Source organism: Scylla paramamosain, chromosome 25 (assembly GCF_035594125.1).
Source record: "Scylla paramamosain isolate STU-SP2022 chromosome 25, ASM3559412v1, whole genome shotgun sequence".
Taxonomy (NCBI): domain Eukaryota; kingdom Metazoa; phylum Arthropoda; class Malacostraca; order Decapoda; family Portunidae; genus Scylla; species Scylla paramamosain.
The window spans coordinates 8,096,740-8,111,797 of NC_087175.1; the positions used below are offsets into that span (position 1 = coordinate 8,096,740).

General features: G+C 36.7%; 1 protein-coding gene across 3 annotated transcripts in view; it reads right to left on the reverse strand.

Moving 5' to 3' along the window:
• Positions 1-15,058, reverse strand: part of LOC135113197 (cytoplasmic polyadenylation element-binding protein 1-B-like) — a 272,466-nt gene that overhangs the window by 209,736 nt on the left and 47,672 nt on the right. For all 3 annotated transcript variants that reach the window (XM_064028329.1, XM_064028331.1, XM_064028328.1), the window contains exons 3-4: positions 12,949-13,061; positions 300-425 (exon numbers count right to left, since the gene is read on the reverse strand). In XM_064028329.1, coding sequence (XP_063884399.1) covers positions 300-425; positions 12,949-13,061 — 239 coding nt within the window. The remainder of the gene's footprint in view (positions 1-299; positions 426-12,948; positions 13,062-15,058) is intronic.

Sequence of the window (15,058 nt, forward strand, 5' to 3'; positions counted from 1 at the left end):
TCCACTATTGAAGCTCACAGGGGGGAAGACACAAAAGCAGAACTGGACAAGATGCTAAAAGAATATGAACTACAATCCATCCAATATAAATTATTATCTGGCAACTAGCATTAAGTCATTAATTATCCTTGACGTATGGAAGCCTGACACATCTACTAGAATTATAACAAGACTCTCACAATGTAAGTCAAGTTATTCAAATTAAGCTCATGCATTTTCTGCCAAAAGTCATTATATTATGTATTAGGTGCCTTAACTTCTGACATAGAGTGTAGTGATTAAAAGTATTGTGTACTGACCTGAGATGTTGAGTGGGGAGTAAGGGAAGAACTAGGAGAGGAACTCTCTGAGCTATAGCTGTAAGTCTGTGCCAACAGCCTGCTCAGCGGGATGCTTGGGTCACCACCACCACTGTTGTGCTGCAACTGTTAGTAATCATGAATATAAAGAAAATTTTAAAAATTTTAAATATATGACCTAATGCAAGTCTACCCTAAAAGTCATCCCATCTGTTTATATACATATATATATATATATATATATATATATATATATATATATATATATATATATATATATATATATATATATATATACATATATATACATATATATACATATATATATATATATATATATATATATATACATATATATACATATATATACATATATATATATATATATACATATATATACATATATATATATATATATACATATATATACATATATATATATATATATATATATATATATATATATATATACATATATATATATATATATACATATATATATATATATATATACATATATATATATATACTGTATATACATATATATACATATATATATATATATATATACATATATATATATATATATATATATATATATATATATATATATATATATATATATATATATATATATATATATATATATATATATATATATATACATATATATATACATAATATATATATATATATATATATATATATATATATATATATATATATATATATATATATATATATATATATATATATATATATATATATATATATACATACATATATATATACATACATATATATATATATATATATATATATATATATATATATATATATATATATATATATATATATATATATATATATATATATATATACTTAAGGTCTTACAAAACTGTTTATAAAACAACTGATTACATAAAATGACCTCATATCCTTATGGAAAGGATCTGAACTCTCCTCACTACAATTTTCTATAGGAATGTAGAAGCAAGATTGGCCCTACAATATATTTAACAAAGCCATATTGTTTACTAGAATGTTTGACATTCTAATGATACATTAAGCAGATCCTAACCTCATTAAACATTCTAAACTTGCTACTAAGAAATGCATGTCTTTATTCAACCTAGAGGATCAAAATGTACTACTCTACATCAATTATGAAATACTACTCATCTATGCCCCAACACTTTGAATCTCACAGTTTCACTGTTAGGATATGACTGACAATTTTAAACATTTCTATAAGATAATTATCTTATTTAAATGATGACTAAGATCAGACATGTCTTAAATTATGACAAGGGCATTTCTTACATGTTTTTGTTGATATTCTCATGTGCCCTAGTTTCTTAAGATATATCTCAAGAAAGACTACATACATACATACATACATACATACACATACCAATGCTGTCACCTAAAAAGAGCAGTAACCATGACAAGGCACACAAGTTTCATGTTCACAGTCATTCACACCACTCTCTTAGCCCCTTGGGCTGCATTTATACTAAGCAAATTGATTCTATTTAATTCATGGAGAATCATAAGTCATTTTGGATTAGCATGGTTCCCACTAAATGAGTCAGACTGTCAGAATCAACTGGCAGTAGTGTGTAGGCTGCCTTTGATGAGTGTGGATGTAGACACTCGCTGATATAGCAGTGCTGCTGTACCTGAAGCAGCTTAGTTATAAGCATCAAACAAGAATATGGGTGCATGAATTTAGTACTAGGAGACCTAAATTTGGGAGCTTTGGACATTTATTCCCAGATTTGGTAAACAATCCAGATAATTTTTCTTTCTTTAAAATTAACAGATAATTTTTCTTTCTTTAAAATTAACAAAGAACAATTTAAAATGCTTATCGAGTTGATTGCATCATGCTCTTGGTGTGCAGGATCACAAGGCTCATATGTAAGACACTTCTCTGGTACTAAATTGATCAAGTCTTCCAAAAACATGATGCTCACTCCTTGGCAGAATCATTGTGACAAAAAAATGTGCCCATGCAAATCACTGACTCTGAATCACCATGAATCAGCATGATTTGAATTGACTCTATTTGCTTGGTGTATATGGTTACATTGAAATTAGTGTGGTGAATCAAGATGAATTATGAATCATGTTGATTCTTCACAGAAAGAACTGATTCGATTCACTAGATGTAAACACAGTCTTATCCTCCAAACAGAGATGAAAAAGTATTCCTGCCCTAACTTTACAGGGATAAGTTGCACAGCTTGGAACAAGGCTCCTTTCTAACGAGTACCCTCTCCTACCACACCTAATTGCCCCACACCTGTGCAAGTTCACCAATGTGTGGCACCTCCCTTGGAAGTCACAAGACTGCATCATTCTTCACACACTCACAGGTGCTCTCCATTTATTTATGTCACACAATCATTCTACTATGCTCCAGTATCAGTCCCCTTTCTTTTAACACCACCCTCATACTATCTATTCATCCCTTATATGACCTACTTCTCATACTTAACCTCACATCTTCACCAATTTATCATCCTCCATTCTGTTAACATGTCCAAACCATCTCAGGACACACTGCTCTGTCTGTCCTGCCAAGTCTCTAACAGCACCTTATTTTTGACTCTCCATCTGAGTTACTCCACACATACTCCATAGACATCTCTTCTCCATTACACTCATTTTCTTGTCTGCTACTCACATGCTCCGATTCTCAACACCATACAGAACAGTAGGTACAACTATCCTTTCAGACAATATACTTTATATTTATTCCAAGTGCCCTATTCAAACAGTCTATTCAGACTTCCTAAACTTTTTCTGCTTCCTTCATCTAAGCTCTAACCTCTGTTTCACTCCTACATCCACTGCTACTGTAGATCCAAGATATCTGAAACAGCTACCTCCTCCAGCTCCTCATCATTCAGCCTTACATTCATGCTACCACCTGCCTCCCTGGTGTAACTCATTACCTTACTCTTCCCTACATTTATCTTCAGTTTCCTTCTCCTACACACTCATCCAAACTCCTCTACAAGCTTAGTTAACTTATATCTGCCACTAATGCTGCATTATCCCCAAACAGCAATGGAGGATTTCTATGCATTGTCTTCCATCGTCATGCAAGAAGCTTTTTTGTTAAAGTATCAGACACACAATTGATGGAGTCAATAAACTTCATAGCAAAAGTTATATCCACAGTGGTTTTTCCTGAAAACTGAGCCAGAATGTTAAAAACTTAGCAAGCTTTTTTTCCTCTTGTATAAAAAAAAAATATAGCCAAAAATGAATTTCACCTGCCTCTAAAAATTTTTAAAACTTGTATTAAAGTTCTAAAATGTAAAAATTATTAATACATAATGTCTCTTCATAGAAAAGCCAAAACCAGTTTGATCACTTTATTTGACAAAACCTTCTTGAACTGAAATGGATTAGTTTCTGCCACATGTTGGCAGCAAGGAGACAGAGTTCAGGAGTTGCCTTCAAAAGTGAGGTTAGTAGGAAGCAATATCCACTTTCGGAGGGACAGGAGACAGAAAGAAGCAGTACAGCGAGTGTGGCAGTGTGTTTCAAATGTAAATAATAATGGCTTGGAGATCATCTTGGGGGTGAAGACTGTGCCTGGCCTCAGTTGCCTAGTGTGCATTTTATGTACAGTACATTACATGAACTTAATGCCAAGACATACTCATCTGCAAATAATGAGTACATTTCTAAGATTCAGATATAAGTTAAGCATATTAAAAGGCCAGGCAGGAATTACTTTGGGTATTTTTTTTTAAATACAATAGAAAATTTATCTTGCAACTTGTTAAAAAATAAGGCTTGGTTTTCAAGGAAACACAATAATTATGGTTATCTTTTCACACCTAAATTTTTACTGTTAAGTTTACTGATTACATCAGTTCTGTGTGCTGATACCTTAACAGAGCTACTTGCATGAACATAGTAAAATCAAGGTAATTTAGGATTTTTTCTTGGGCTGGCAGCTCAGTACAGTAGTGCTGCATAGTGACAGGACAGAGCTTGAAAAGAAACCCCATAGACTCACACTGCATACTTCACCCTCTGCTGTTACCAGACCCAATCCTCTCATTCTAGCATTAACTTCCCTCACCACACCATCCACATAACTTTTAAACAGACAGTGCCATTACACATCCCTGACATAATGGAAGCCATTCACTTATGGTGTTTCCTACTGTTAACCATGCTCCTCATTAAAACTTCTCAGCCCTTTTAACCCTCTCATGCACTGGACACAAATGTGCGTCAAAATGTCTTCATGCAAAACTGCACCGACACAAGTAATTTATTTAAATTAATTAAAAAATAAACTTTCTGGTGCAAGTACATCAATTTTTGGGAAGTCAAAGATGAGCACAAGTTTTACATAAGTAATGAATTGGTAATGCTGATGCTTCTCAGAATAGGCTGACTGTTGGATAATTTGTCAGTTTCAGTCCTTGACTCAGGCTGTCTGCACATAATCTGAGATGAATGCTGCTTTCAGTTCTTGATTTTCTTGAGATCTAATTGACATACCATAATGACAATAGTACCAATGAAAAACCCATAAAAAGATGGTTTAGTTGATGTATGGTGCAGATTACTCATGGAAAAGTTCTGAACTACAAGGTCATGTACATTTTTTTTTTGTATTTGTTTTTGAGGGAAAAGAGAAGTGAAATTACTTTTTGTTTTTTCATATGAACATCATAAAGATAATTTCCTTGTGAATCTATTGATACATAGTACATGCCTACTAATGAGTTTCCTTTGAAAGAAAAACTGCTTCAATCAGTTTTGCAAGATGTGTGGAAAGGCCATAAATGCCTGCCAACAGAAGAGGTATTGGAAATAAAACTTATGAAACTTGTTGGAATGTGAGGTTAATAAAGGCATAAAAGTGGCTGAAATATGTGACAAAGGACTGGCAGAAGCCTTAAAATTTAAAATAGAAGTGGAAGGAAAACTAGGAAAAAAGTGGCACTTTATAGTAGCATATGTACCACCTAAAACTAATGCTTGGATAATGGAGGAATATGAAAAAAAGTTGAGATACAAGAAACTGTCTAGAGGGCTAAGAATTGAAAAGTTATAATGATGGGAGACTACCAGTGAGGTGTGCTAGGCAGAGTGGTGCACCAAGGGAGCATAATCATCATGAGGAAACAAGTCATTACAATTGGCAAAGGATAATGTATTAATGTAATGATTTTTTTTTTTTTATGTAGGATGGTCACTGGCCAAGGGCAACAAAAAATCCAATGAAAAAAAAAATGCCCACTGAAATGCCAGTCCCATAAAAGGGTGAAAGCAGTAGCCAAAAATTGATGGATAAGTGTCTTGAAACCTCCCTCTTGAAGGAATTCAAGTCATATTAAGGTGAAAATACAGAAGCAGGCAGGGAGTTCAAGAGTTTACCAGAGAAAGGGATGAATGATTGAGAATACTGGTTAACTCTTGCGTTAGAAAGGTGGACAGAATAGGTGTAAGAGAAAGAAGAAAGTCTTGTGCAGCGAAGCCACAGGAGGAGGGGAGGCATGCAGTTAGCAAGATCAGAAGAGCAGTTAGAATGAAAATAGCGGTAGAAGACAGCTAGAGATGCAACATTGTGGCGGTGAGAGAGAGGCTGAAGACAGTCAGTTAGAGGAGAGGAGTTGAGACGAAAAGCTTTTGATTCCACCCTTTCTAGAAGAGCAATATGAGTGGAACCCCTCAGACATGTGAAGCATACGGATAAGGCCCCTGTACAGAGTTAGTAGCTGAGGGTGGGTGAGAAAAACTGGCGGAGACGTCTCAGAATGCCTAACTTCATAGAAGCTGTTTTACCTAGAGATGAGATGTGAAGTTTCCAGTTCAGATTATAAGTAAAGGACAGACCAAGGATGTTCACTGTAGAAGAGGGGGACAGCTGAGTGTCATTGAAGAAGAGGGGATAGTTGTCTGGAAGCTTGTGTCGAGTTGATAGATGGAGGAATCGAGTTTTTGAGGCATTGAACAATACCAAGTTTGTTCTGCCCCAATCAGAAATTTTAGAAAGATCAGAAGTCAAGGGTTCTGTGGCTTCCCCGCGTGAAATGTTTACCTAATGAAGGGTTGGACGTCTATGAAAAGACGTGGAAAAGTGCAGGGTGGTATCATCAGCATAGGAGTGGATAGGACAATAGGAAAAGAAGTTTGGTTTAGAAGACCATTAATGAATAATAAGAGAGTGGGTGACAGGACAGAACCCTGAGGAACACCACTGTTAATAGATTTAGGAGAAGAACAGTGACTGTCTACCACAGTAGCAATAGAACGGTCAGAAAGGAAACTTGAGATGAAGTTACAGAGACAAGGATAGAAGCTGTAGGAGGGTAGTTTGGAAATCAAAGCTTTATGCCAGACTCTATCAAGATAAAGCTTTTGATATGTCCAAGGCAACAGCAAAAGTTTCACCAAAATCTCTAAAAGAGGATGACCAAGACTCAGTAAGGAAAGCCAGATCACCAGTAGAGCGGCCTTGACGGAACCCATACTGGCGATCAGATAGAAGGTTGTGAAGTGATAGATGTTTAAGAATCTTCCTGTTGAGGATAGATTCAAAAACTTTAGATAGGCAGGAAATGAAAGCAATAGGATGGTAGTTTGAGGGATTAGAACGGTCACCCTTTTTAGGAACAGGCTGAATGTAGGCAAACTTCCAGCAAGAAGGAAAAGTAAATGTTGACAGACAGAGCGAAAGAGTTTGACTAGGCAAGGTGCAAGCATGGAGGCACAGTTTCGGAGAACAATAGAAGGGACCACATCAGGTTCATAAGCCTTCTGAGGGTTTAAGCCAGCAAGGGCATGGAAAACATCATTGCGAAGAATTTTAATAGGTAGCATGAAGTAGTCAGAGGCTGGAGGAGAGAGAGGAACAAGCCCAAAATCGTCAAAGTTAGAGTTTTTAGCAAAGGTTTAAGCAAAGAGTTCAGCTTTAGAAATAGATGTGATAGCCATCTGGTTGAAATAAAGGAGGGAAGGAAGAAGAAGCAAAGTTATTGGAGATATTTTTGGCTAATGCCAGAAGTCACGAGGGGAGTTAAATCTTGAAAGGTTTTGACACTTTCTGTTAATGAAGGAGTTTTTGGCTAGTTGGAGAACAAACTTGGCATGGTTCTGGGCAGAAATATAAAGTGCATGAGATTCTGATGATGGAAGGCTTAAGTATCTTTTGTGGCCCACCTCTCTATCATGTATAGCACGAGAACAAGCTGTGTTAAACCAAGGTTTGGAAGGTTTAGGACAAGAAAAAGAGTGAGGAATGTATGCCTCCATGCCAGACACTATCACCTCTGTTATGCGCTCAGCACACAAAGATGGGTCTCTGACATGGAAGCAGTAATCATTCCTAGGAAAATCAGCAAAATACCTCCTCAGGTCCCCCCAACTAGCAGAGGCAAAATGCCAGAGGCACCTTTGCTTAGGGGGATCCTGAGGAGGGATTGGAGTGATAGGACAAGATAAAGATATGAGATTGTGATCAGAGGAGCCCAATGGAGAAGAAAGGGTGACAGCATAAGCAGAAGGATTAGAGGTCAGGAAAAGGTCAGGAATGTTGGGTGCATCTCCAAGACGGTCAGGAATACGAGTAGGGTGTTGCACCAATTGCTCTAGGTCGTGGAGGATGGCCAAGTTAAAGGCTAGTTCACCAGGATGGTCAGTGAAGGGAGAGGAAAGCCAAAGCTGGTGGTGAACATTGAAGTCTCCAAGAATGGAGATCTCTGCAAAAGGGAAGAGGGTCAGAATGTGCTCCACTTTAGTTAAGTAGTCAAAGAATTTCTTATAGTCAGAGGAGTTAGATGAGAGGTATACAGCACAGATAAATTTAGTTTGAGAGTGACTCTGTAGTCGTAGCCAGATGGTGGAATACTTGGAAGATTCAAGAGCGTGGGCACAAGAGCAGGTTAAGTCATTGCGCACATAAACGCAACATGCAGCTTTGGATTGAAAATTAAGATAGAGAAAGTAGGAGGGAACAGAAAAGGGGCTACTGTCAGTTGCCTCAGACACCTGAGTTTCAGTGAGGAAAAGAAGATGAGGTTTAGAAGAGGAGAGGTGGTGTTCTACAGATTGAAAAATTACATCTAAACTGCGAATGTTGCAGAAGTTAATGAAGAAAAAGTTAAGGGGGGGGTGTCAAGACACTTTGGGTCGTCGACAGAAAGGCAGTCCGACCTGGGGACACGTATGATAATTTTGATATTTTTGAGTGAAGGGTGTGTGTGTTATTAGGTGCTTGTAGTTTTGTGTGGAGGAAGAGAGTTGTCTTTAGAGGGCAGGCTGTGACTGCCCCCTTGTGTTGTGAGACACAAAGGGAAACGTTCAGTGAGGTCACAGCTGGGTTTAATGATAAGTTCACAGCATCCCTTGAACAGTGCTTTAGACATCACTGGGAGTAATTGTCGTTTCGGCAGGTGTCTACTGCTTCCTCCTGTCAATGATGACGACGATGATGATACAAGATTTGGAAAGGATTGAGAAAACATTGATTGGGTTTTTTATATAGAAAGGAAACATGTGACTGAAAATACTGAGATAGAAAATACTGAGATAGTGTCCAATAGCAGCCAAAAGTGACTTTGCTATCATAGAATTTAAAGTAAATGAGGAAAAAGTGTATGTGGAATGAAGAATGTCATGCTGAGAGACTGAACTATAGTAAGACAAACTTTGACAACATGAAGAACTTCTTTAAGGAAGAGAGATGGGATGTGTTCCACAAAGCTACAGGAGCCCAAGGAAAGTGGGATGGGGTTTCTCAAAGTAAACAAAGGTGAAAAGAAATTTGTACCTAAAAGAAAGACTAAAACAGCTGGTAACAAAGCCTGGTTTAATAACATATGTGGCATTGGAAGAAAGAATTATGGGAAAAATGGAAAAAAATGAACTTATGGAATAATGGAATAATTACAAACAGGTAAGAAATGATTACAAAAAAATCCTAAGAGAAGGACGAAGGCAATATGAAAAGATGTAATAGACAGGTGTAAACATGAGCATGTGAATGGCAAACTGAAAAGTAGAGACCATAGAGAAACTAAAGATGGAAGGAGTTGCATAAGAGGATCCGATAGAAATGGTGGAAATGATGAAGAGCTTCAAGAAAGTTCTTACAAGGAAAAACTAATTTATCCGATTAACAGACATAAGGGAAAGTAGAATAATGAAAGAAATCCAGTTAACAATACTGGAAGTTGAAATGATCATCAAGATGTGACGAAAACAGCAGGACCAGAAGGAGTGTTAGGATGGATAGTAAAAGATTTTTTTTTATATGTTGGAAGGACATCAGCCAAGGAGAGAGAGAGAGAGAGAGAGAGAGAGAGAGAGAGAGAGAGAGAGAGAGAGAGAGAGAGAGAGAGAGAGAGAGAGAGAGAGAGAGAGAGAGAGAGAGAGAGAGAGAGAGAGAGAGAGAGAGAGAGAGAGAGAGAGAGAGAGAGAGAGCCCAGTGAGATGCCAGCCCTCAAATACGGTACTAAGTGGTAGTCAAAAATTGAAGGATGTGTCTTGAAACCTCCTCTTGAAGGAGTTAAAATCATAGAAAGGTGGAAATACAGAAGCAAGCAAGGAGTTCCAGAGTTTACCAGAGAAAAGGATGAATGATTGAGAATACTGGTTAACTCTTGCATTAGAGATGGACAGAATAGGGATCAGAGAAAGAAGAAAGTCTTGTGCAGCAAGGCCATGAGAGGAAAGGAGGCATGCTGTTAACAAGATCAGAATAGTAGTTAGCATGAAAATAGCAGCAGAAGATAGCTAGAGATGCAACATTGCGGCGATGAGAAAAAGGCTGAAGACAGTCAGTCAGAGGAGAGGAGTTGATGAGATGAAAAGCTTTGGATTTCACCATGTCTAAAAGGGTGGTATGAGTGGAATCCTTCCAGACACGTGAACCATACTTCATACATGGATGGATAAGGCCCCTGTACAGAAAGCTGGGGGGGGGGGTGAGAAAAACTGGCAGTGACATCTCAGAATGTCTAACTTCACAGAAGCTGTTTTAGCTAAGGATGAGATGTGAAGTTTCCAGTTTAGAATATAAGAAAAGGACAGACTGAGGATGTTCAGTGTAGAAGAGGGGGACAGTTGAGTGTCACTGAAGAAGAGGGGATAGTTGTCTGAAATGATATGTCAAGTTGATAGATGGAGGAATTGAGTTTTTGAGGCATTGAACAAAATCAAGTTTGCTCTGCCCCAACCAGAAATTTTAGAGAGATCAGAAGCCAGGCACTCTGTAGCTTCCCTGTATGAAATGTTTACTTCCTGAAGGGCTGGATGTCAATGAAAAGATGTGGATAAGTGCAGGGTGGTATCATCAGCATAGGAGTGGATAGGACAAGAAGTTTGGTTTAGAAGATCATTAATGAATAATAGGAAAAGTGGGTGACAGAAGAGAACCCTGAGGAACACCACAGTTAATAGATTTAGTTAAAGAACAGTGACCATCTATCACAGCAGCAATAGAACAGTCAGAAAGGAAACTTGAGATGAAGTTACAGAGAGAAAGACAGAAGCCATAGGAGGGTAGTTTGGAAATCAAAGTTTTGTGCCAGACTCTATCAAAAGCTTTTGATATGTCTACAACAAGAAAAGTTTCACCAAAATCTCTTAAAGAGGATGACCAAGACTCGGTAAGGAAAGCCAAAAGATTACCAAAAGAGCAGCCTTGATGGAACCCATACTGGCGATCAGATAGGAGGCTGTGAAGTGATAGATATTTAAGAATCTTCCTGTTGAGAATAGATTAAAAAACTTTAGATAGGCTGAAGATTAAAGAAATAGGAGAGTAGTTTGAGGGAATAGAATGGTCACCCTTTTTAGGAACAGGATGAATGTAGGCAAACTTCTAGCAAGAAGGAAAGGTAGATGTTGAGAGTTGAAAGAGTTTGACAAGGCAAGGTGCAAGCACAGAGGTCTAGTTTTAGAGAACAACAGGAGGGACCCTATCAGGTCCATAAGCCTTCTCAGGCTTTAGACCAGTGAAGGTGTGGAAAACATCACTGAAAAGAATTTTCATAAGTAGCATGAAGTAGTCAGAGGGTGGAGGGGAGGGTGAAACAAGCCCTGAATCATCCAAGGTAGGGTTTTTAGCAAAGGTTTGAGCAAAGAGTTCAGCTTTAGAGATAGATGTGATAGCAGTGGTGCCATCTGGTTGAAATGAAGGAGGGAAAGAAGCAAAGTTATTGGAGATATCTTTGGCTAGGTGCCAGAAATCATGAGGGGAGTTATTTGACACTTTCTATTAATGAAGGAGTTTTGGCTAGGTGGAGAACAGACTTGGCAGAACAGACTTGGTAGAAGTATAAAGCACATTAGATTCTGATGGAAGGCTCAAGTACAAGATATTTGCAAAAAAATACTGTCACATAGGGCCTGAAATAGTTAGCAAGAGAAAAGTTGGAAGTTTAATAAGAAAAAGGAGAACACAGACCAATCATTGCTTGTACAGACTGTGAACCAGGATCCATTCCCACCCATTTTTCAAGCCCCATGAGGGAAGGATGAAAAGTAGCAAAATCTGATTGAAAAACTTTGCAACACAAATTTTATAAGCATATTTGTCTCAACAAGATAAATATGTGGAGCATTGCATAAGTCTGTAACTTCACTGTCAAAACTATCATTCCAACTGGAAAATTAATGGTGATGGGAGTTAGTTCAATTAAAGTGTAACAATCTGCCATGATGAGCGGATAAATCAAGGATCTGGGTCGAGCGGATTCACCATCCTGGAGCAAACTGATATCAATCTGCTCAATAAGCAGAGAGTCAGTCAGACTCCAGCCAGCACTCAGTTTGCATCAATGCTCCTCCTACAATCATCCTTGGCAAACATTCTACACCAAACTCCAGGTAAGTACTCTGTTTAGTCACAGGCCAGTGCTGATCTGCCTAATCCAAGGTAAAAACCTTATAACCTGGACTTAGCAGATATATGCTAAGTAGCCATACCATTTTATAGTTCACACAATTCACTGTATCCTAAAAAGTCACTTTAAAAAATATCCAATAAGAATCACACCCAGATATCTCCTTGAGCAGGCTCACTACAAATTTTGCAGAAATAAGTCTCACTTGACAAATTTGAGAAAATACACTTACAAGGACTTCCAGATGACAATTCTACTTTACCAAATACATGAAAAGTTCATGTACAGTACATCAAACTAGCCTTGTGCACTTTTGAGCATCTTGTGATACTGTGCTCTCCAACAGTCATCCAGAATGCTTACTATCTTTAATTATCCTTCCCTCAAATATCTGTTCCAGAAAGTATTCAGCTTTCGGTCAAAGCACTGTCACAAGATTACCTTATGAAACAAGATTTCTACAGTCACCCTAGTAATCTTGAAGCAAAATTTGATGTTTCATGAGATCTATCACCACAAAATCATAAAACTATCTCAGTAAGACTGCAAAATCAGCATAACTCAGCAGCAGCACGTGCACAAAAACAAAGTCACACTAATTGACAAAAGATGTTCACTTTAACAACAAAGCCCAGCTCAGCTGTATCCATTTTGTTCCACATTATTCAAGGTTCTGGAGCTCTTGGACAGGACCTCCAATACAACCTTGGCAAGTTCACATACAAATCAATAAAAGATGTAAAGTACACTAGCCATACCTGCGAAGATTTCTTTGACCCAGCTGATGTCACAGATCGTGATATAGGCTGGCTCTTCCAGTTCATGAGTGGAATTCCTCCTGTACTGTTCATCAACTCACTCAGCATGATATCTGGAAAGTAAAAGGTTTGTAACCTATCTATCTAACAACATCCCATACAATGTTTATGGACATGATGGATATACACTTTAAAGAGCTTAGCTTTTGAGGTGTAAATAGCCCCACTGAAAAATAGATACATTGTACCTGCCATATTTATGATTGTTTGGTGACAGGCCTCCATGAACATGGAATTTCCTTGAATAATTTTTTGGTAACCAAAATTCACCACTATAAATCACTACAGTACACTCAATATTCCACTTTCTTAATACAGAACAAGGTTATAAACAAGCTCTACAGTATATGGGAGCAATGCACAAACCAATACAGAGTAGTATTTTTATCAACTTCTGGATACATGTTCACAATTGAGCACTTGTGAACACAACTTGCTATCACAAATTAAGCACAATCAATATTTCACTTTTCTATAATAAATAGCTGCTTTGGTGTATAGGAGCAAAGCATTAACCAGTACTGTGCAGAAGTTCAATCAACCTTAGGATCATTCCTGGGATGCACATGTGACTGCCATATATCATAATAGATAATTTATTTATGGAAAACATTATGTCTTACCTTTTTCATATAGTGCCATAAAGGATTTTTACACTCAAATTGCTTTGCAAATTTAAAAAGATGGCTAAGCATACATACAAAAAAAAAAAAAAATAATAAAATAAAATAATAATAATAAAATAAATAAATAAATAAACAAATAAATAAATAAACAAAATAAAATAAAATAAATAAATATAGATAATTAAAAATGCAGAATGCATGGAATGAGCACGAGCTAGAAGACAATGGGTTGCAGCCAAATACAGATAAATAAAAATGCAGAATGCATGGAATGAGCAAAAGCTAGAAGACAATGGGTTGCAGGCAGCAGGATACGTTTTTGTGTGTCACAAACCAATGCCACAAAAGAAACGGCAAATATTCAGGGGAAATCACAAGGAACCTCTCTTCTATGAAAAATATGCTAACAAGTTAATCCACAAATGTGGTGTCTGGAACTATGAGAAGTAGAATATTTCAAATTTCTCTGCTTAATATATCAGAAACTTTAACAAATTTGTGAGAAGCTGAATTAACTAAAATACATTCCATAGCCAATTAACCCTTGAACTTTAGCTTTCAACCAAATAAGATCAATAAATAATGCTGAACAGAAATGTTAATACATGAGAAAGCTCAGCCACAGGGGAAAAATGCTAATTTGGCACTACAAAAAAGTTTCAAAGCGAAAAAGCTTTTAAAATTCAGTTCCACAGTTGTCCTGATATTATTTTCTTGACATCAAGCAAATGAGAGAAAAGAGGAAACAAGCAGAGTTTGAGAATACCAGTAAAAGGAATGGAAGTGAAATAACTCTTGCATTAATGAGATTGACAATATAAAAGGGTGAAAATTAACTTTTGCTGCAAGGCCACATTAGAGGGAATCATACTGTTAACAAATTCACAAGAGTATACATAAAAATAATGCTAAATAAAATACTGTAGTAAGAAATGCAGTGGAGTACAAGTAAGAGTTGAATTGTGACAAAAAGTTTTCTACTTCAACGAGCTCATTAAGGCTGTTTGAATGATGTCCCTTAACATGTGGGAGCTATACCCCATAAAAGGATAGATAACACTATGTAACAAAATTTCACTTTTGTCTTGTCCTTGGCCCCAGACCACAATTTTCCAGTTATTTCCATATAAACAAAATAGAAAAAGTTATTATGATCCTAAAACTTTGCTTTTGTGTTTAGAACAATGAATTTACATTTTTGCCTTATTTCATTATAGTATGGGTTACTATTGGTTTTCATGTCGGGTAAAGACCTTTGCAAAATCTCAATTGCTTATCTAATTGCTTTTGAAATGTTGCAAATAAGTTAAAACAATGAAAGAAAGAACATGAAGTGTTCTAAAGATTTTTAATTTTAATAAAATCATCCTTGAACTGACCAGATCTAGCAAGAAATTTCTCTTATTTGGAAGAATTTGCTTACA